Source organism: Aspergillus versicolor (assembly GCF_001890125.1).
Source record: "Aspergillus versicolor CBS 583.65 unplaced genomic scaffold ASPVEscaffold_1, whole genome shotgun sequence".
Lineage (NCBI taxonomy): Eukaryota > Fungi > Ascomycota > Eurotiomycetes > Eurotiales > Aspergillaceae > Aspergillus > Aspergillus versicolor.
In genome coordinates, this window is record NW_024467524.1 from 3,899,127 (window position 1) to 3,918,800 (window position 19,674).

The 19,674-nt window shown below is 52.3% G+C and overlaps 6 protein-coding genes across 6 annotated transcripts; 3 read left to right on the forward strand and 3 right to left on the reverse strand.

The window, feature by feature from the left end:
* Nucleotides 1-3,666: 3,666 nt before the first annotated feature.
* Nucleotides 3,667-4,550, reverse strand: ASPVEDRAFT_36681 (uncharacterized protein). The gene has a single exon (XM_040811264.1). The coding sequence runs from the start codon at nucleotides 4,109-4,111 to the stop codon at nucleotides 3,842-3,844; it is 270 nt and encodes an 89-aa protein (XP_040663031.1). The 5' UTR covers nucleotides 4,112-4,550; the 3' UTR covers nucleotides 3,667-3,841.
* A 520-nt stretch (nucleotides 4,551-5,070) lies between these two features.
* ASPVEDRAFT_78996 (uncharacterized protein) lies at nucleotides 5,071-10,162 on the forward strand (the record flags this gene model as incomplete). Its single annotated transcript, XM_040816636.1, has 3 exons — nucleotides 5,071-5,218; nucleotides 5,285-6,861; nucleotides 7,892-10,162. 3 exons carry the CDS (start codon nucleotides 5,071-5,073, stop codon nucleotides 10,160-10,162), a joined length of 3,996 nt encoding a protein of 1,331 aa, XP_040663032.1.
* A 149-nt stretch (nucleotides 10,163-10,311) lies between these two features.
* On the reverse strand, nucleotides 10,312-12,303 carry ASPVEDRAFT_283265 (uncharacterized protein). Its single transcript, XM_040810097.1, has 6 exons — nucleotides 11,722-12,303; nucleotides 11,572-11,654; nucleotides 11,354-11,498; nucleotides 11,258-11,293; nucleotides 10,582-11,194; nucleotides 10,312-10,502 (listed from the first exon to the last, which is right to left on the reverse strand). The coding sequence occupies exons 1-6, from the start codon at nucleotides 11,899-11,901 to the stop codon at nucleotides 10,462-10,464; spliced, it is 1,098 nt and encodes a 365-aa protein (XP_040663033.1). The 5' UTR covers nucleotides 11,902-12,303; the 3' UTR covers nucleotides 10,312-10,461.
* A 403-nt stretch (nucleotides 12,304-12,706) lies between these two features.
* Nucleotides 12,707-14,770, reverse strand: ASPVEDRAFT_78998 (putative G2/M phase checkpoint control protein Sum2; the record flags this gene model as incomplete). The annotated part of the gene is made up of 4 exons (XM_040816637.1): nucleotides 12,707-14,104; nucleotides 14,334-14,577; nucleotides 14,658-14,693; nucleotides 14,748-14,770. The coding sequence occupies 4 exons, from the start codon at nucleotides 14,768-14,770 to the stop codon at nucleotides 12,707-12,709; spliced, it is 1,701 nt and encodes a 566-aa protein (XP_040663034.1).
* A 372-nt stretch (nucleotides 14,771-15,142) lies between these two features.
* On the forward strand, nucleotides 15,143-16,453 carry ASPVEDRAFT_24242 (WD40 repeat domain-containing protein; the record flags this gene model as incomplete). The annotated part of the gene is made up of 4 exons (XM_040809642.1): nucleotides 15,143-15,183; nucleotides 15,239-15,404; nucleotides 15,486-16,151; nucleotides 16,205-16,453. The coding sequence occupies 4 exons, from the start codon at nucleotides 15,143-15,145 to the stop codon at nucleotides 16,451-16,453; spliced, it is 1,122 nt and encodes a 373-aa protein (XP_040663035.1).
* Nucleotides 16,454-16,937: 484 nt separating this feature from the next.
* On the forward strand, nucleotides 16,938-19,492 carry ASPVEDRAFT_24243 (thioredoxin domain-containing protein; the record flags this gene model as incomplete). Its single annotated transcript, XM_040809643.1, has 4 exons — nucleotides 16,938-17,027; nucleotides 17,085-17,202; nucleotides 17,261-18,766; nucleotides 18,831-19,492. The coding sequence occupies 4 exons, from the start codon at nucleotides 16,938-16,940 to the stop codon at nucleotides 19,490-19,492; spliced, it is 2,376 nt and encodes a 791-aa protein (XP_040663036.1).
* Nucleotides 19,493-19,674: the final 182 nt, after the last annotated feature.

The following is a 19,674-nucleotide window of genomic DNA, read 5'->3' on the forward strand; positions in this document are numbered from 1 at the left end:
CATCGTGTGCAACCAAAAACGGAGGGGAAACAACCAATTGGCCTGGTGTTCCAGAGAGTGGCGTCAACGTTCGCAAATTGTTCCCCTCCTCCATTTCTCAACGAAAAGACAGCTCAGTAACCCCTCAAGCTCCACATGGATGGTGACAGTTCCAAGGCCAGTCAGAGAGCCCAGATGGATTTCTTTCAACGAACCTTAATCACAATCGCCGTTTCCAATCTGAGCCGGTTGTGGGTATACCAGGTCTTCGAAGAAGATAACTGGCTGGTAAGCAGAGCCTGCTTCTTTGTTGGGGCGGAGAAGACTCGAGGAAGAAACTGCCGCTCCGCCACGGTTCATGCATGTCGGGGCGCCCTGCGGTGGTGTTCCCTCGGTCCGACGATTTGAACGGGACGGTGCAGGGTCTGGTATGTGAGAATTACCTACGGAGTACTCCAGGGAGATTTGAGATCTGGATCCGATCCGGAGATCTGAGGCCTGTGGTTCTGTCTCATTTGTGGCAAATTGTTCACCGTTTGCGCGGTTACTGGATCACCTCTTTCTCGCTCGGATGGTCGGCATGTTTGGGCGATCATCGAGGTCACAAAGGAATCAGAAGGAAGCAACGACGATCCAACGTCGGAAATTTGACATTCGGAGCTTGATGGCTATTTCGGAGAATCCTTGGGTGTCTGTGGCATATTTGTCAGGGCCTCCTGATACGCCTTGCTTGTGGCTATCAAGCCAAAGATAGCTCGGGGAAACCCCACCGCCAGGCTCTTTTCAAGCAAAAGAAAACGTAACCTTTCGAAAGGTCACATCCTGACGATGGCTGATACGTGTTATGTCGAATTCCGAATAAATTTTGCCGGAGTTTGTTGTTGACAGTTGTTTGAAGGAAAGAGTGGCAGCGTTAAATGTTTTGTAGACTTCAATGTTGCCCCGCATTATATATAATGATAGCTCACACTGGGATCCTGGGACCATCTGCATTCATGTTTGATTTACCTCTCCAAGCCCAAGCAAATAAAACAGCGATCTGAAAATATATTTATGAATATAAATAAAAATAAAATTAGTGCTACGCTTTTATTCGACAACGCGAAAGCTTGATACTCCAGCCAAAGATGCGTAGGAGCATCGACTCCGTGAGGCCAGCAAGATGCAGGTCGAGAAATTAATTTAGCGTGGCAATGGCGGAAAACAGATAAATGTCAGTGGAAGCGAGGAATGTTGCATGGAAGACTTTGTGTAAGGTGAGAGCTTCGTAAATCGGCTCGCAGCGAGTGGGCATGGTTATTGCGCCCCTTGCCGAGTGTAGGTCGGTACCACACTCAGCTGCTCGGAATTCCTGCCCATGCATTCCGTGACACCGGAATTCGAGAAGCGACACTCGGAAGTAACACGGCGGAGGGATTGTGCACAGGGGGTTTATGCATGAGGTGATGGGGATAAAATATACAAGGTGTCGGCAATTCCGTTACTCCGCCAGAAAGGAAAAGGCTTCAACAGTCCGAGGGACGGCTCGGATTTAATCCTGATTCTGCAAGAGCTGTTAGAATCAGTGAAGTTCCAATGCGGGATATCCGAGACCAAGAGGAGTCTGAGAGTGACGAGTGACGACAGGTCATATTCAGTTCAAACCCCGGATTTTATCACCACAGAAAGCCAGGGGCTCGAGGTTGCCTACTTGATGCATCAGTAACACAGCGGGAAAACGGTTGCCAAGAACAACCAAGTCGCAAGCCTTTTGCTAGTTATCTGCCTTTGACTTCCTGCGAGTCATGGCCTTATTGAGGCGTGGAGAGCTGCCAGCCTGGGACGAGCGTTTTCAGACTGATCACATATTAGCCATCACATCGAGCTCTCGTGGAGAAATAACGGTCGGCTAGGGTAGTTGAGGCTAGAGCTGCACCGTAGCGTCGCCTGATGATTGCTTGTGGTCTTGGGGAGTCATTTAACTGCCAACGTCACACGGGACTCCGGGGTACTGAGTCAGGTAAGGTGTGATTTGTGCCGAAGACTAGTGTGCGTTGCACAGTGCAAATCCTGGAAATTAGGAACATTGGGTTCATACTTGAGATTCGACCGTCGTCGTGCAATCCGGAGCCTGGGCCAGCCGATAAAGAGCATCCTGGATCGGATTTCGCGCAGTTCCCCTGCAAAGCTAGCTTCGGCTGGGAGGCCTGGATGGAGGGAGTGAACATGGATAAGGCTCCTTCAGGATGAAAAGAGGGCTACCAATGCACAGGATGCCTGGATTGACATAGCTGTCCACTCGGATCAGTCGCCTCATGCAGGTTAGCTGGCTCGGTTAGAGGCCTGAGTTGAACGTTCACTACTTGGCTGTTGGCTCTGATGGAGGGCAGTACTCGGTCCATTTGTTCGCCTTTCCTCTGGGGGGCCATCACAAATGTATGAGGAAGGGTGGGGGGCGGGAAAAGTAAATCGAAGTCGTGTGATTCGATTTTTGGTTTGTACTCCAACCGTTGGCATTTCAAATTACACTGGAATGTGTCGAGCAGTGGCAATGGCTTGATGTGTGACGACGATCCATGCCGGGTAGATCCGACAATGTGGTGATGGAAGTTGACTCGGGTTGCTGAGCTGGACCCCTGTGTTGCAGAAGTCCTTGCCTCAGGCCCTGCGTGATCCAGCCTTGAAGCTTGGATATCTGAAGCCGGCAACTGGGGCAGATGCCCTGTTGGTTGTTGGCGGAATAAAGCGACAATCATCAAGCCCCTCACCGGGTGATTCTCGGCAAAAGACGCACGACATTCTGTGACAAACTGACAATCCAAGATGAAACGGACAGAAAGGCGAGAACTGGTTAGCGACAATGGCCGGGTGTTATCCACGGGGTCCACCGTGGTCCATGGCCGGTCCGCCCCGAGCTCCAGTGGGCCTTTTTCTCCTGGTGGTGTGGTGCTGTCCAAGGCCACGCAGGGTGCTATCCTGGACTAACACCAGATGCATTTCCACCGACAACCTGACCCAATCATCGGTTCCTGTGGCTCCTTCCATGTTAGGAATAGATTCCGTCGATGCCCCATCGATCCGAGTTTGGGCCCAGAGTTGAGGCTTCTGGGGCGATTCAGGAAACCTTGTTCCCCAGCCGCCCACAGCCAGTTCGATGGGCGCTTCGCTTTCTCTTGTTGACCAGTCGATTTGCACGATGTGCTTCACGGTCTCAGCCCAAAGCCCTCTGAGTTTGAGAGAGAGGTAAATCCTGTCACCTCATCGATGTTTGATGAGTCTCGGACTCGGGCGCGGCGGCGGCGGAGGAGGAGGAGGAGAGCCTCTGGTCATCGATGACGGTCGCACACTGCAGCTGATGGAGGAAGAGCTTCTCCGCAAGAATGGCGGCTGGGGTCAAAATTCCATGGCTGTTCCTTGGTCCCAACGGGCAATAATGACAAACTATTCCAAACCTGAAGGTCATTGTTGAATAAAAGTAAAAAAATTGACTCGCTGAGATCTGGAATCCCGTACCCAATACGCTGGATCGAGTGCATTCCCAAAGCCCAGGTTTTGGGAGATGTTTGAGCGTCAGACAGCAGAGCTGGCCAGTGCTTTTGCCCGATTCCCGCTTTCTTGCAGGAAATCTTGGAACCTTCTTCCAATAATAGCAGCTGATGTCCACTCCACCTGCACAATTGTGCAAGTCTGGATTCTGGAGCCTGGAGCGGAGATAAAGACCGGTCCTGGAAGGAGTCTGTCTTCTGCTGCAGTCGCGAGCCTGAAAAGCCTGCGAAGTGCGAAGTTGCCAAATAATGAGACTGGTGGGATTGTTTGCTTTATCAAAGATCGGGTTCGGCACAGAAGCAATGCTTTGTTTACGAGTCGATGGTTGCGCCTTTTCTCAGGAATCGCCCGCGACAAAGGACAGTGAGATGATTTGGAAGAGCACGGCGGCGTCGCGAGGTTCGAAACTCTGTCCGGACAATTTCATCCAAAGACGAGAGTTCGATCCATGCTTTCTTTTTCCTGCGAGATGAGCACGTCTGAAAATTGAAGAGGGAAGACGAGCAGGAGCACGGACAATGCCTGGCAAAGTCAAACAGCGCTGCCCGCCAATCAGGCCCGATCCCAGGCCCAGGGTCGCCAGGCCGGCGCCCAGCCGGATGCTCATCTATGCCCAGATAGGCAGTAGACTTATTGTGGACAGAAGGCTGGTGGTGGCACGAGTAAAACGACGGCCCAGATCGCTAGCCGGCTCCGGTTAGCCTGCGCACAACCCCATCCCCACACCCCCTTTTCTCCCATTCCACTGCAGTGCCTGCACCCACCGCTCCGGTCGGGAGCGCGCTATCGGGTCTTCAATCAGACTCCTCCAATGTTGTCATCCTGGCCTCTTGGGGAGAAGACGTGGGCAGTCAGCAACAAGCTGCCTGGCCGCAGCTGAGCAGTTGAAAGAAATTATCTCGCACGTCTTGGTTGTTGATTATTGTCCTCGCAGTTAGAATTATTGTTATTGTCTGCGATTGTTATTATTATTTGTTATATTTCAGTATTCTTGTTGGAACTCGGTGATCTTCGTCTCCGTCAGCCTGGTCGATCCAAACCCCGGCCAAAGTACTTAATTTTCGTTAGTGCTGCCCAGTCTCGCGCCGATACTGTGAAGTGTGAACTGACGGCTGACTCGGCCGTTCTTGACCCTCTTTTCTCTCGCGGCCTCCCCTCTCTCTGACTCTCAGTCTCTCTCCCTTTGAGTCTCGCTCATCGAGAGTCTCTTTCCTATTCAATCTCTTACCCCGAGAGGGACAAGTCGTGTCCATCCAATCTCACCCTCTCTTTCTCCTTTCTTTCCCTTCGTTCCCTCCCTTTTCCATTTTGTATGATATATCGTCCTGCGCTCCTCAGCTTTACGTATTCCGTCCGGCTGTCACCCTGGTGCTTGCCTTGACTGCCGTCCCTCGCGTTCGTTGAGCTGGCCAGCAAGGAACACAGGTTCAATCCAGTCAGCCGAAGTCGTTGAACTCGAAGTATATACTAATCGACCTTGTGTGTGTGTGGCAATTCTCCTGGCTCAAACCTTCTCAATCCTAATTGTCCTCAGTGTCCTAAACTTGATCCATATCACACGTCAAAATGGCTGCGAGAGCTCCTCCACCGGCTCCGGTCAACGAGACCGAGCACTCCGTCAGCCGGATCACTCGAGAGGGAAAGAAGATAACGTACAAATTGAACGTTATGCAACAGCCCGAGCGTGCCAGAGCTTGCGGTGCAGGTGCTAAGTGTATGCAACACCTGACCAACTTTTGATCGAATATGAACATGGTACTGATATGATGAGTTTGAGCAGCGTCTGCGGACCGCCGTCCTGTTGACCCTCCCCCAGTTGTCGAAATGCGTATCTTCGAGTCGGATCCCCATGATGATACCCACAAAACCGATATCACTTTCGCCTATAACGCCAATTTCTTCCTCTTCGCAACTCTGGAAACCGCCCGCCCCATGGCCCAAGGCAGACTTGCGCCAACCCCGAGTTGCCCAGTTCTGACTGGTGTCCCGGTAGCTGGTGTGGCTTATTTGGACCGACCATCTCAAGCTGGATACTTCATCTTCCCCGATCTTTCGGTGCGACATGAGGGCGTTTACCGCTTGAGCTTCCACCTGTTTGAGCAAACCAAGGATGCGAAGGACGCCACTGAAGGGACGCAGCCCATGCCTCCACCAGTTCCGGGCAAATTGTCAGCACCACAACAGTTTTTGGACTTCCGATTGGAGGTGGTCCCTGTCCCATTCACGGTCTATAGCGCCAAGAAGTTCCCCGGATTGACCACTAGCACCAACCTGAGCCGTGTCATTGCAGAGCAAGGCTGCCGCGTCCGTATTCGACGGGATGTGCGTATGAGACGCCGTGGAGACAAGAGGACAGATGACTATGATTATGATGAGGAGAGGATGTACAACAGTCGACGCGCCAACCGATTCGTTACACCAGACGCCTACGCCAACGCTCCTGAACGTCCTCGCTCGACAAGTATCAGCACTGTTGACCATGCATATGGCTATCCATCCCAGCGTCGCCCGTCAGGTGCCGAGTATGGACCACCAAACCCTCAGCCTTACCAGCGGCCGATGCCGTCTACTCCTGCACCATCCTCTACGCCCATCCCGCCTCCGATCACGGCTCCTGGCCCAGTTGCTATCCCTTCTGCAACGCCTTCGCCTGCTTCTGCCCATGCACCAGCACCTGCTGCTGCTCACCCGCCACTACACACTCCCTCATACCAATCTCACTTGTCATTTGGTTCGACACAGACTCAGTACCCAGCTCCCCCACTGTCTCATGTTCCTCAGCCAGCAGCTACCCCGACAAACATGTATTCTCCTCGACCGTCGATATCCCACGGAAGAAACCCATCAACAAGCATGGAGTACGAGCACTCTTACCCGTATCCGCATTCGCGTATTCAAGCAGAGCGCCCGCAAAGCTACCCGAAACCACCAACCGCGTCTTTGCCTCCGCTACGTCTTCCAAACACTTTCAACATGCAACCTGGTGAAGGCCACCATTCTCTCGAAGCCCCTGGAGTTCCTCGATCCCAAACTCCTTCCAACATGGTCACCTCTCTACCACCCATTCAAACATTGCCAGAGCTTCCACCGGCTTCATCTCAGCCAGCGAGCAGTATTGGGTCTAGCCCAGGAAATGACTATGGACCCGTCAAGGGCCTTTGGGAAACGAACCAGACGTTATCGAAACGGACCCATGAGGAAACATTCGGACATGACGACCGGCCACTTTACAATGGCATGCGGCCTGATAGTGAAGCCTATCCTGGTGGGATGCAGCGTCGTCCTTCACACGACCGGGTTTCTTCGCTCTTCGGCGGCTCCGACCAGATGGCCTATAAGCGGGCGAATGGACGCATGGTTTCGAAGATTTCTCCTGCCATGCATTAAGCACATCAAATCGGCGTTTATTCATTATACCATTGGCGGGCCTCTGGATGGAACGGCGTATAGGCGAAAAGGTCGTCCATAAGTTTATATTTTGCGATCCGTAACAAGACCACTCGATTTTTCTTTTTCTTTTTTTCTTTACTTTCGATTTCTTTTTCCATGGTTACAGGCACGTTTTTATACCTATTTTCACCTTTCGACCGCTGTATATGATTCTGTTCGTCTTTTTCCTCTTATTATGTTTTGCTTATATTCCCCAGAACGCTGCCATCGATCTGATTAGAATGACTGGCTGTTGCTGGGTGTTCCGACTACTTGGATTTTTCTATGATTCGAATGACCTGTTTTGAGCGGTCTTGTTTTTCTATACTTTTTTATTTTATCTACAATTGAATAGATGTGCGCAAACAATGAGAGTCGCATCAATTGAGACTTGAAGTTTATTTTTGCAATCATGATCTACAAGTAGGACATAGTCGAATTGTATCCTTCATTCTATGATTCTTATTAGGATCTTCTTCTAGGTATGAGCCGTAGAATGCCCGTGCCCTGGAGCAAGTCAACATCCTGCATTCCGGACGCGAGAAGACTATTCAACCTAGCAAGGAATGAATAATTCACGTATCTCGAGAATCGACTATTAATATTTGAGTTTCTTCTTTTTGTTTCTTATATGAACCCTGTCCCTGCTCCTTTGTATCAAGCTCAGTTCTGTTGCTTGGCGCGACCACCGATCAAAACAAAACAACTCATCACTCACAACAAAACCCCTCGCCCACGCTCAGGCACCTGCGTCGAAGAAGGCTTTATTGCGATACCCTCCTCTTTTCTCTCTCGGCTCTAATTCTAAACACGAAGGGAAAAAAAAGAAAAAAAAAAAAGAGAGGAGCAAGAGTGAGAAGATCATCACCAACAGTGCGGAGGTGAGTGTCTACTGTCTCCCCTCCCTTGCGCGCTCCAGAATGCAAGACGTACTGACAAAACAAACGATTCTATGCAGATGTCTTCTGCTTCTGCGGCGCGAGCTGCAGCTCCTGATCAAAGTATCGACATCTGCTCCTCCGACATTGAACCAGACCACCAGCTCCAGCACAATCTCGAGTCAGCAGCAGCCTCGGGCCACCACAACTCCACCCGCAACTACCGCAGCTATTCGTCCCGAAAACACCGCTGGGACGCCTGCCACAGCGATGACGAGTCTGATATGTTCTCCGAGATCTCGGGCCAATTCGACGACGCGGAAGAAGGATCTGACGAAGCAGATGAAGAAGACGAACCGGAGTCTCCTCTCCCAGAACATCCCGGTATCCCAGCAGCAGCAGCCGCTTCTGTTTCCGCTGTAGATGTGAATGCCTCTGCTTCTCCCTCTGCTCACTCCGTCAAACGACGCCGATCGAATGACTGGCCGCACCAGTCCGTGGAAAATGTTTCGGCACCGACAGCCCGCAAGGAACAGGCGAGTTCTCGCCAGCGCTGGCCCTTTGGTCGCTACTATGAGCGTCATGCGAGCTCAACCCACGGCTCACCGAGAGATGCACGCCCCCCTGGGCGCCGGTCGCGGTTCGTCGAGGGCCACATGAACGACACAGTGAGTGAGAAGCCACCCAGTATCCTCTTCCGAGATGTGGAGGGGCAAGCTCGTAGTAATGAGCCCGCCGCTCGCGTTACGAATAGACAGTCTGGGATTTTCCGCTTTGGGAAGGCGATTGCGTCTGCGTTTAATCCGTTTGGTGGGTGGGGGAGTGTTTCTGATATTTGGAAGGGCTCGCAGGTTCAAGATACGCCGCAGGAGGCTCCCAATGATCGGCTTAGACAGGCGGAGTTGGCATATGAGGAGCTTAAGCGGGCTGGATATCAGGGGACTGCGAAAGGGAGCTACATGCAGAGCCTTGGCTCTGGGACGGGGAGTGCGGGTATCCCTGAGGAGACCTGGAAGTCTATTCGGGAGAAGATGGAGTATGGTAGTGCGGATGCCAATGGGAGTACCACTGGTGGCCAGCATTCACGACAAGGCTCTGGACAAGCCCCGAGTAACCGTGACTCTTGGAGTGGAAGTTCGTTACTACCAATGTTCCCGGATCTAAGAAAGGCCAAATCGTCGCTGGCGATTAAGAAGTCAGATGGCCAGGAAGTCCGGCACCAGAGATCTCGCAAGGATATGCAGCGGCAGGCTAAGCTCATGAAACGAGTCAGCAATCTTGAGGACAAGCTTGATCGAGCACGGCGGCAGCTGCGAGAGATTTCCGGTGAGGCAGAGCAGTTGATGCCCACAACTGTGAATGACGAGAAGCCGTATCAGCGCAAATTCGTTCCAGGGGCACTGCCTTCGCTTCCGTCGGAACGACTCCTGCATGGTCCTAAACCTACCACACCCCTGAGCCCACTCCCAAACGGCACTCTTGACGCGCAAGATTCCGAAGATCTGGCCCAGTCTCAAATCTGTGTGAACAAGACACGGCTTTTGTCCCCGAAGCCGTGGCGCAAGTCCTCCACTGAAACCCGCTCAAGCCCTGCAAATAGCCCATCATCCCGCAAACGCAAGTCTCCAGGCCCTGAATCAAGGAAGGAACCAAACACATCCACTCAGCAACAACTGCTACCTCCAGACACCATACATGCCCACAAGCAAAAGGGAGAAAATGAACCCCCAGGTAAATCGGCGACAGTGACAGCGACAGAACCAACCCCAACCCCTGCACCAACACCTGTGGGGGCATCCAACACACCACAGCGCAAGCCCAAACTCCCCAAAACCGCGCGTGGTGATAGCCCTGGCTCAGTTGAACGCAAACAAAACCAAAGACACAGCCCAGGAGTCGAGAATGGTCTTAGCTCCCCAGCGGAAGAGCGCACACCCACAAGTCGACCGCTCCGATCCACGACGCGCAACCGCTCTGCGACACCCGTACTCAGAATGAAACGCGGGCGTGGGGACCTGCGTTCTACTATATCCCCTGGCCATGATGAGGACAAGGAAAACCTCCACTACGCGGAGCAGGAAAATGACGATGGTGGTGCTGGCGACGGCGATACCCCAAGCAAACCCGCAGGCCACGGCCAGCAACAGGCCATAGGAACCCCAACCCGGACCTCTAGCAGGAGAAAAGCGCGGTACGAGTACATCCCACCTGTGCCCCCGCTGCCTAAGGACCTAGCTACGACCGCGGCAAAGGTTGATCGTCGCCTGGCCAAGGAGATGGGAAAGAGACGCTCGCAGAGGGAGAATGGTGGCATCGATGGAGGGTTCCAGTGGCCTGAGGATATCTTTTAATTACTGTTTGCTGTTTGCTTTTTGCGTCTTGCTTTTGATCTCTCTTGTTTATTTGTTTGGAGTAACGATGGATGGTTGGAAGGGTGTTTGGTTTGGTTTTTTCCTAGGATTGGACTATTGAACTGGAATTGACTGAACAGGATTCGATGGGTCGATACGATGAGACATGTGAAACCACGAATATACATGAATGAATTACGAACTGCGATAACTGAATATGATGTTTTTGATGCATTTTCATTGCATCTCTTCTTGCCTCAACCTGATCACTCGTGCCAAACTGATGTCGACAATATAAATTAAAAAATAGCTGTTGCATTCGGGTGCGAACTCACACCACCTAAACACCAACTCATCAGCCCAACCCTAATAAGGAAAATACAACCAAAAAGAAGAGGGAAAGAAAAAGAACAACTTACCAACAACATTCGCCGGCGCACTCGTCACAAAGAAAGTCCACCTCCCCAAACGCCTACAAGTCTCCGCCAACTTCTCCAAATCCCACATCTCCCCAAGCGGCATGCCCCAAAGCGCCAGAATATTCTGATGCATAAACCCAATCGCGCCCCTCCCCCCTTCCGTAGACGTAACAGGCCAGCACTCAAACGTTGGGCTATCCCCGGCCACCGCAGCAAAATAGCAATCATGCAACCAGTCCAACACGTCCTCTTCCTGCTTCAGGCCCGCGAACGCAATGTCTCCATGGCTGCGCAGTGCAGCGGCGGTTTGCTCCTCCGGCGAGAGCGAGTAGTAGCGCTGTATGAACCCCGAGCGCACGAGGAGGATGTCGCCTGGTCGGATGCTCCCGCCGGCGCTTTCGGGGCGGATATCCAGGCCTTGCCATGCGGCGCAGGCGGTTAGGTCGGCGTGTGAGATGGCGTGACTGGTGTATGGGTCGTAGTCTTTGTTATTTGACTCAGCGTAGGACTTGTAGTCTAGAAGGATTGCGCGAGATGCAATGCAGTGGTTTGCCCAGTGGTGGATGCTGCAGCGAGTTGTGGGGTTGGAGCCTTCGATATCTTCGGATGTAGCCTGTTTATTCAGTCAGTTTCCAGTTTTTTTTGCTTTCGGTGGATGGGACAAGAGGAGACGAACCCCGTTGTAGAAGCACTTGGAGGCCAGATGGGCGAACTGTTGGCGGCTTTGTCAATTGTTGTTCTACATGTTAAACTCTTTTGGATGGGGACGTACATGTCGGAATCCATCCCATTGCGTTCCACTTTGGGTATTCATATGATATACATCGTCGTACCCCACGCCACTACCAAGTGGCTTGATTTTATGCTCAAAGACCTCTCGACCGAAAGCTGGGGTTTTGGGCACATCGGCAGGGAGACTGTTCATTCATTAACACATATACCCATAAACTCCAGCCGAAGGCCAGAAGGAGGCACAAAAAAAAGACATACTCCAATCGAACCATCTCACCAGTCTTAATCTCCGCAGCTGCAGCTTTCACCCTGGTAGGGGTGAGGAGGTTCAACCGGCCAATCTAAAGCATATACCCGTCAGGTCTTATCTTATTTAACCCCGGCAAAGGCGAGAAGTTAACGAAGTACCTGATCATCCTTCCCCCATACCCAGGCCGCTTGGTCGGGAGCCCCGGGTACCTTGGGCAGCTCCTTACGCGAGGGAAACCGCGAGGCATCAGGGTTCCAGGGGAGCTCATTGGGACTCTGGGTTGCCCCGCGTCCGGTGAGGGCATCGAAGACTTTGCCGAGGCGTTCAGTTGGACTCATTCTGGATTTTGGGGGTTATCTTGTAGTTGTGGTGGAGGTGGATGGAGGTGTAGTACCAAGAGGAGGCATATAAAGAAGATGGGATTGACGAAGGGAGGAACCATGATGCATTTCAAGCTTTGGGGCTCGATTCTGATAGCCGGGGGATATGGAGTCTCGAGTCTCTCGACCGAGGAAGCGCGGAGACAAAGCGTGGAGAGATGAGGAGAAGCTCTGGGGCGGATGAGGGGGTACCCGCTTGCCGGCCTAGGCAAATGCTAGTGTCTAGTGAGTAATGTAAAAGCATTTGGACTGTTATTATCGAAGCCGACTTGACAGTCGACCTCGTTTTACGTATTTTTTCTTTCATAACTGTCTTCATCCACTAGATATGATACAAAAGCACCGTCGCTGTTCTAGGACTACGTCCTGGATCCAGCCGCGCAGAACACACAAAAGCACAGTATAGTACTATTGTCCAAACGTCTGAGGGGTGCAGCGAAGGCCCATGACCAGTAATCCATGCAAAGAAGACAAACGCCGCATACGGACACCATGCGAAACCAAAGCCAGCCAGCGCAAAGCCCAACCACCCATTGTAAAACTCATGCAAATCCAAACGAAGTCTGCTTGTCAAGCCCAGGTCGAGTTCTTTGAGGAATGCGACCACCTGACGCCGGAAAATATCAGAAACCGTAGACTTCAGGAAGGAGTCATCACTTCCGAGTCAGAAAGAGAGAAAGATTGTAAGGAAATATCATGTCCACCGCTAAATGCGCCATCAAACAGTTTCCAAACTAATGGTATAACAACAAAATGGGACTGACTAGTTCGCAGTTGGGACGCCGGTCGACTGCGACATGTTGCGGCCTCCGCGGCCTCGGGAACCATAGCCACGACCGTAGCCACCCCTGCCGCGACCATAACCACGGCCTCTGCCACGGCCCCGGTGGCTGCTTCGGTATCCATCAACACTGCCCTGGCCGAAGGTCTCAATGTTCCGCTTTTCCTCCTCACCGCGCCATTCCCGGCCACCGGCTCGGGCACCGGTAGTTTCTTCACGGTCACGGGACTCACTCGAGATGTTGTCGAAGAATGATGTCGTCCTGTTGTACACGTTTGCTGTTTGAGTGGTCGGGTCGAGTTCGGACGTGCTAGTCACCTGCGAAGGAGATTCAACCTCCTGAACAGGAGAACCAGAGGCAATGGCCTCCTTGACTAAATCTTGCTTGTTGAACTTTGCATTGGCAGTTGCAAAGTCATAATCAGTCTTGGGGACCTCCATCTTCTTATTTCCCTGCGCTTGTTGGTGCTGGCCTCTGTGGCCGCCACGACCGCGAGAATGCTGACCCCCACGAGGAACACGGTTGCCGTCATAAGGCTTCATCTCACCTAGCTGTCTGGTGACACCTTCCACGGAAGCATCTGCTTGCTGAGGCTTCTTTTGTCCATTCGGTTGGGGTAGCTTGGCCATAGCAGCGGCAACAGCAGCCGTAGCCGCACGTGTTGCTTCAGTGATAGCGGCTTGAGCAGTGCCTTGGGTCACGTTATTCGCACCGGCGGGAGCTAGAGGCGCGTTGGCTGCCGGTCTCGCAGAAGTCATCGGAATGGCAGGTGGTGCGCGTCCTCCCCGGGGCCCAGTCGGAGGAGCTCTCTCGGCAGGAGACGCAGTTGCCTTCACAGCTTCCGCCACGGAAGGCTTGGACTCAACGGGTGGGGTTGGTGCGCTTTCAGCCGGCGCGGTAGGTGGAGGAATCGTCTCCTGGACAGGTGGCTTGCTCTTGGGGTGATCACCAACGGGCAGCTCGGAAGTTGCTTTGGGTCCTGTTGGAATGGCCCGCTGAGCAGGTGGAGTTTGGTGCTGGCCTGCAGGTCCGATTGGCACCTGGGGAGGGAACTGTCCTGGGCCTCCTGGGCCTCCCGGGCCAGGGGGGAAGCCTTGACCGGGTGGAGGGTACCAGCCCGGAGGAGCTCCATATGGCATCGGCGGGTAGCCAGGGCCAGGCGGGAAGGGGGGATATCGGGGCCCATATGGAGAGTAAAAGTTTTGGAACTGCGGCTGTTGAGGATATCCTGGAGGTGGGGGTCGAGGTCCTGAAGGTCCTTGGGGTCCTGGAGGGGGTCCTTGAGGCGGTTGTTGAGGCGGTTGCTGGGGTGGTTGTTGCGGCTGGGGAGGGGCGCCTTGAGGGCCTGGACCGGGAGCTGGACCTGGACGAGGGGCGCTCTATTTGACAAGATTAGCTAAATGTTTGAGCCCCTTGTCATGTAAACGGAGGTAACATCATGTCTTGGCGTATGATCTATTCAGAAGGAAGGCAACGGAAATATCCACACGGTTTTGCGCAATTCAGAACAGGTCTGTGTTTACATCCGAAATAATTCATCATTTGATCATACGATCTGCCAACATAAGGTATGGAGAAAGGGCTGGTGATTTGGCGGGTTCTACTCACCCCTAGGATGGCCGGGTCATCTGGCATCTGAGGAGGTTCGGGCTGTGCGTTCTCCTTCGTATCCTCCGCAACGCTGATATCTTTTACATCACTTCCGCGGAAGACAATGTATTCATAGACACTGTTGGATGGGGGTAATTCTTCGGCAGGGTTGCCTCGTCTGCCTTCAGTTCCGAACGACACGACATTCTGGAGAGCGATCGTCGAAGCTTCGGGGTTGATCTCATGTAAAGTACCGACATAGCTAGAAAGGGTTAGATGGCGAGTAGTCAGAGATACGGCGCGAGAGGATGTAGGACGGCAGATATAGATCGAGGAACATACCGAATATCGCTCTTTGAGATCAAGTTAAAGCGTTGACTGCCAGGTGTTAGCTCCAGCCTAACCGCAGATACCTTGGTTCAGGCCACTGACCCTATTAAATGGTTCATATCCATTTTGGCTCAGAGGATTGCGCGATTGACGCGCGAAGAAGATGGAGGGTGGAGAGAAGGGGGTGGAGTGAGGGGAAATAATAAAGTCGAGAAGAGAAGCTGGAGAGATGGAGAAAGGAGCTGGAGTGAGGAGACGGAGTCACGGAGAGGTGGAGGAAGAGAGAGGAAGAAGCTGGAAGCAGAGTTTGTGGTGCGAAAAGGGCTCTCCGCTCCGGCCGGGCACAGGAGCTCCAACAGCAGTTCGAGTGGTCACCCAGGCGGTGAATCTGTGTTTCTACAAACAAGCACTCTCCTTTCTTATGTTGACATTTACATTCATTTCTTTTGTATAATAAACCTTGTACATACATTGACTGTGTTCTTTCTATACTAATTATGTCCGCTTCCACCCATCGGGACGACTTCTTCCAGACTACGTACAACCCCCCTAGTTCCCCCCGCATTTTTTGAGTCTCTCGCTGACGAGTCTAGTTCTGCTCTTGATCAACAACAACGAAAGGACGCTAAGTCAAAAAACACAGACGGATCCCCGATCAGACTGCAGAGCAAGATCCTTGCAATTCAAGCGGACCCCTTCGATAATGGCTCTGTTTATGTGGCGCAGAGCGGTGGGACAATCAGAAAGATAAACCTCGAGGTATGTCGGTTAGATAGTATACTGTATGTTTGGGTGTCGCATGGGATTCATTGTTGACTTTTAACTCGCACTCACGTATAGACCGGTGAAACGACCTCTATCTTCAAAGGACCTACTGCACCCATCACGAGCCTTTGCTTTAGTCCAAATGGCCAGATCCTGTTCGCAGGGTGTTGGGATAAGAGCGTTTGGAGCTGGGACATAAATTCAAAGAAAAAGAAGCTACAGTATGAAGGTCACACCGACTTCGTGAGAGCCGTTGTGACGACGAGGTTCAAGGGCCAGGATCTCCTCTTGTCGGGCGGTGCCGATGCCCAAATACTGGTATTCGACATTGCGAGCGGACAACGGTTGCATGTGTTCAAAGGTCACACGAAAGGAATTCAAGATCTGACAATTGATCCGTTTACCCTGGATCTAGACAGTACCGAGCAAACTTTTTTTAGTGCCGGTAGTGACAGGGAAATTCGACACTTTGATATCTCTAAAGGCAGCCAGGACCTGACTGGCACGGAGGCACTTTTGGCTCACGAAACAAACATCAACAAACTTTACTTCGATCAGGATGGAGATCTCTGGACAGCTTCAGCGGATAAAACAGCAAAGTGTCTCGTTAGGGAGGACGGCTGGAAACCGAATCTCACACTCAGCCATCCCGACTATGTGCGTGACGTGGTGGTCGATGAGCGTGGAGGATGGGTAATTACAGCTTGTCGAGATGAAGAGGTTCGCGTTTGGAATCGATCGGTGAGTTCCCTCTTCGTTTTCCTCCCACGGGCGCTTGCTGATGCTTTCGTTAGACTGGGAAACTATACCACACGTTTTCCGGTCATTACGAGGAGGTCACTGGCCTGGCTCTAATTGGGCTGAATTTGGTCAGCGTTAGCATCGACGCTACCATCCGGCAGTGGTCTCTGAAACCTGACGATCTACGGAATGCGGTAGCGCAGGCAACCAAACCTTCAACTGACGAGGAGTCCGCGAATCCGGACTCTATGCTAACAGAAGAGGAGGAGCGAGAACTAGCAGAGCTACTGGAAGATGACTAAAGGAGAAAAGAGCCAAACCATGAAAGCAGTGAAGGCTAGCCATAGCCAGGAGTATTCACTAGTAGAGTCACCGGCCCGGTGTTCAACTGTTGTAACTGTACAAGTAACAGGCATGCCACGTGATCGACACCATGCAACCATGACGCAAAGATTCGAGTGCGGGCGGCCGACGATCAACCCGAGGAAGCCTGAGTCCACGCGAGAAGCCACTCGATCTCCTTCTTAGCTCCTTGAGCCTCTATCGTGCCCGGTATCTCGCATAAGCACCGAGAATTTGTAGGCACTCTGATTCCACATCACGTTTTCTGCTCGTTTCTATTTCTTGTCGCATCCACCTCATCGGCTCCCCCGCGCGCCGTTGACCTGGTACCTGAACATCAGTGCGGGCAGTCGACTTTCCTGCGTGCGAACCCCTTCATTCGGGATCCAACGGATTGTAATCAGATGCAAGAGCGAATTACAGCGAAATAAAGGACCGTTAAAGATGCAGGCGCAACAGACCCAGGGCCACGAGAATCCGACCGGCGCGGGGCCCAAGCTTGTGAACCGGTTGGGGGCTAGTAAATCCCCATATGTGAGTGATATCCTGAGTTCCACCTTATTTACCCTAGTACTGACTCATGCTATAAAGGTGAGAGCACATGGGCATAATCCTGTGGCCTGGCAGCTATGGGATGCGGAAAGCATGGAGCTCGCCCGGAGGCATAACCGGCTAATCTTCCTCAGCATCGGCTATTCAGCATGCCATTGTACGTCTCCACCATTTTGTCGCAACCACGACCAAATATAGTTACTAATGTATTGCAGGGTGTCATGTTATGGAGAAAGAATCATTTATGTCGCAAGAGGTAGCTTCGATTCTCAACGACTCGTTTATCCCAATAAAGGTTGACCGAGAAGAACGGCCTGACGTCGACGATATATACATGAATTATGTTCAAGCGACCACAGGGGCCGGGGGATGGCCGTTAAATGTTTTCTTGACCCCGGATCTGGAACCTGTCTTCGGAGGCACTTACTGGCCCGGCCCGAACTCGACATCGTTGCTTGGTCCCGACACTGTCAGCTTTATCGAGATTCTGGAGAAGCTGCGGGATGTTTGGCAAACTCAACGGCAGCGTTGTCTCGACAGCGCGAAAGAAATTACAAAACAGCTGAGAGAATTTGCTGAAGAAGGCACGCACACATACCAGGGAGAACGTCAAGCCGACGAGGATCTAGACGTTGAGCTTTTGGAAGAGGCATATCAACATTTCGCGTCCCGGTATGATACGGCCAATGGAGGGTTTGGGAGAGCTCCCAAGTTCCCGACTCCGTCGAATCTGAGTTTCCTGCTTCGTCTTGGAATTTACCCTAGCGCGGTGTCTGATATCGTTGGACAAGAAGAATGCGAGAATGCTACAGCAATGGCTGTTAATACGCTCATCAGTATGGCCCGTGGGGGTATTCGGGATCACATCGGCCATGGGTTTGCGCGGTATAGTGTGACAGGGGATTGGGGGCTGCCTCACTTCGAAAAGATGTTGTATGACCAGGCACAACTCCTAGATGTCTACGTCGATGCCTTCAAGATCACCCACAATCCTGAGTTGCTGGGTGCAGTGTACGACCTGATTACCTACCTTACGTCTGCTCCGATCCAGTCTACAACGGGGGCTTTCCACTCATCCGAGGATGCTGACAGCCTACCGACTCCCAATGATATAGAGAAGCGAGAGGGTGCTTTCTACGTCTGGACCCTCAAGGAGCTAACTCAGGTCTTGGGCCCGCGAGACGCTGGCGTCTGTGCTCGCCACTGGGGCGTGCTCCCTGATGGAAATATCGCACCGGAAAATGACCCTCACGACGAATTTATGAACCAAAATGTCCTTTCGATCAAGGCTACACCAAGTAAGCTGGCCAAGGAATTTGGCCTAGGTGAGGACGAAGTAGTTCGAATCATCAAATCAAGCAGGCAAAAGTTACGGGAATATCGGGATAAAAACCGGGTACGGCCCGATCTCGACGACAAAATCATTGTAGCATGGAACGGACTAGCGATTGGTGCCCTAGCAAAGTGCAGCGTGCTGTTTGAAGAGGTCGGCGATTCAAAGGCGGTTCAATGCCGAGAGGCTGCAGCCAAAGCAATTAATTTCATCAAGGAGACTCTCTTTGAAAAGTCCACGGGACAACTCTGGCGGATCTATCGCGACGGCAGCAAAGGAACGACCCGGGGATTTGCCGAAGACTATGCCTTTTTGACGGGTGGTCTATTGGATATGTATGAGGCAACGTTTGATGATAGCTACCTAAAATTCGCCGAACAGCTACAACGTACTCCCCCCTACCCAAAATGGTACCATGAGCTGCTATAGTTACTGATGGTTTCTTTTTACAGAATACCTCAACGACAACTTCCTTGCCCTTGCCGGCTCGACCCCTGCAGGCTACTACACTACCCCATCGACACCAGTCCCAGGTTCACCGGGGACTCTACTCCGGCTGAAGACCGGTACCGAGTCTGCCCTTCCGTCAGTCAACGGGGTAATCGCACGCAATCTCCTCCGCCTCTCAAGCCTCCTCGAAGAGGACAAATACCGTGTTCTTGCCCGCCAGACCTGTCATTCCTTCGCGGTAGAAATCCTCCAACACCCATTCCTCTTCGTCGGCCTCCTCGATGCGATTGTGGGACTAGAAACGGGGACGCGGAATGTGACAGGGGTATTCAGCACGGCAAACGCTACGGCGTCTACATCGAGTTCGGACCCTTCAACCGAGGAAGGTCAAGGAGGAGGGGAGGGAGGCCCACCAGCATCCTCGGGGCGGGACGCACTGGTGAAGAAAATTCGTGCAGAAGCGGGTCTATCCCTTTCAACGTCGGCGACTACCGTGGCAGCTCTAGTGGATATCAGACCCTCGCATTTGGGTGACTTTGTAGGGAACCAGTCTTTCTGGCTGCGCACGCGGAACCAGCTATTTAAGGATCTCAAGACGGGGGATCCCGCCAAGAATTATCTGCTAGTTTGCGAGGAGGGGCGCTGTCAAACGGTTGATCTATAATGACTTTTTAACGTTTGGTCATTTGATTGTTCTGGTTGGGGTGGTTTTGATATTTATTGGAGTTGGTAATGGTATTCATATAGGTACCTCCATACAAACCGGCTGTTGCTTATTTGTGAAATGCAAGTTGAAGACTCGCTGCAGATTGTATTTCTCTAGGACAGCGTGGATCGTGGGCTATA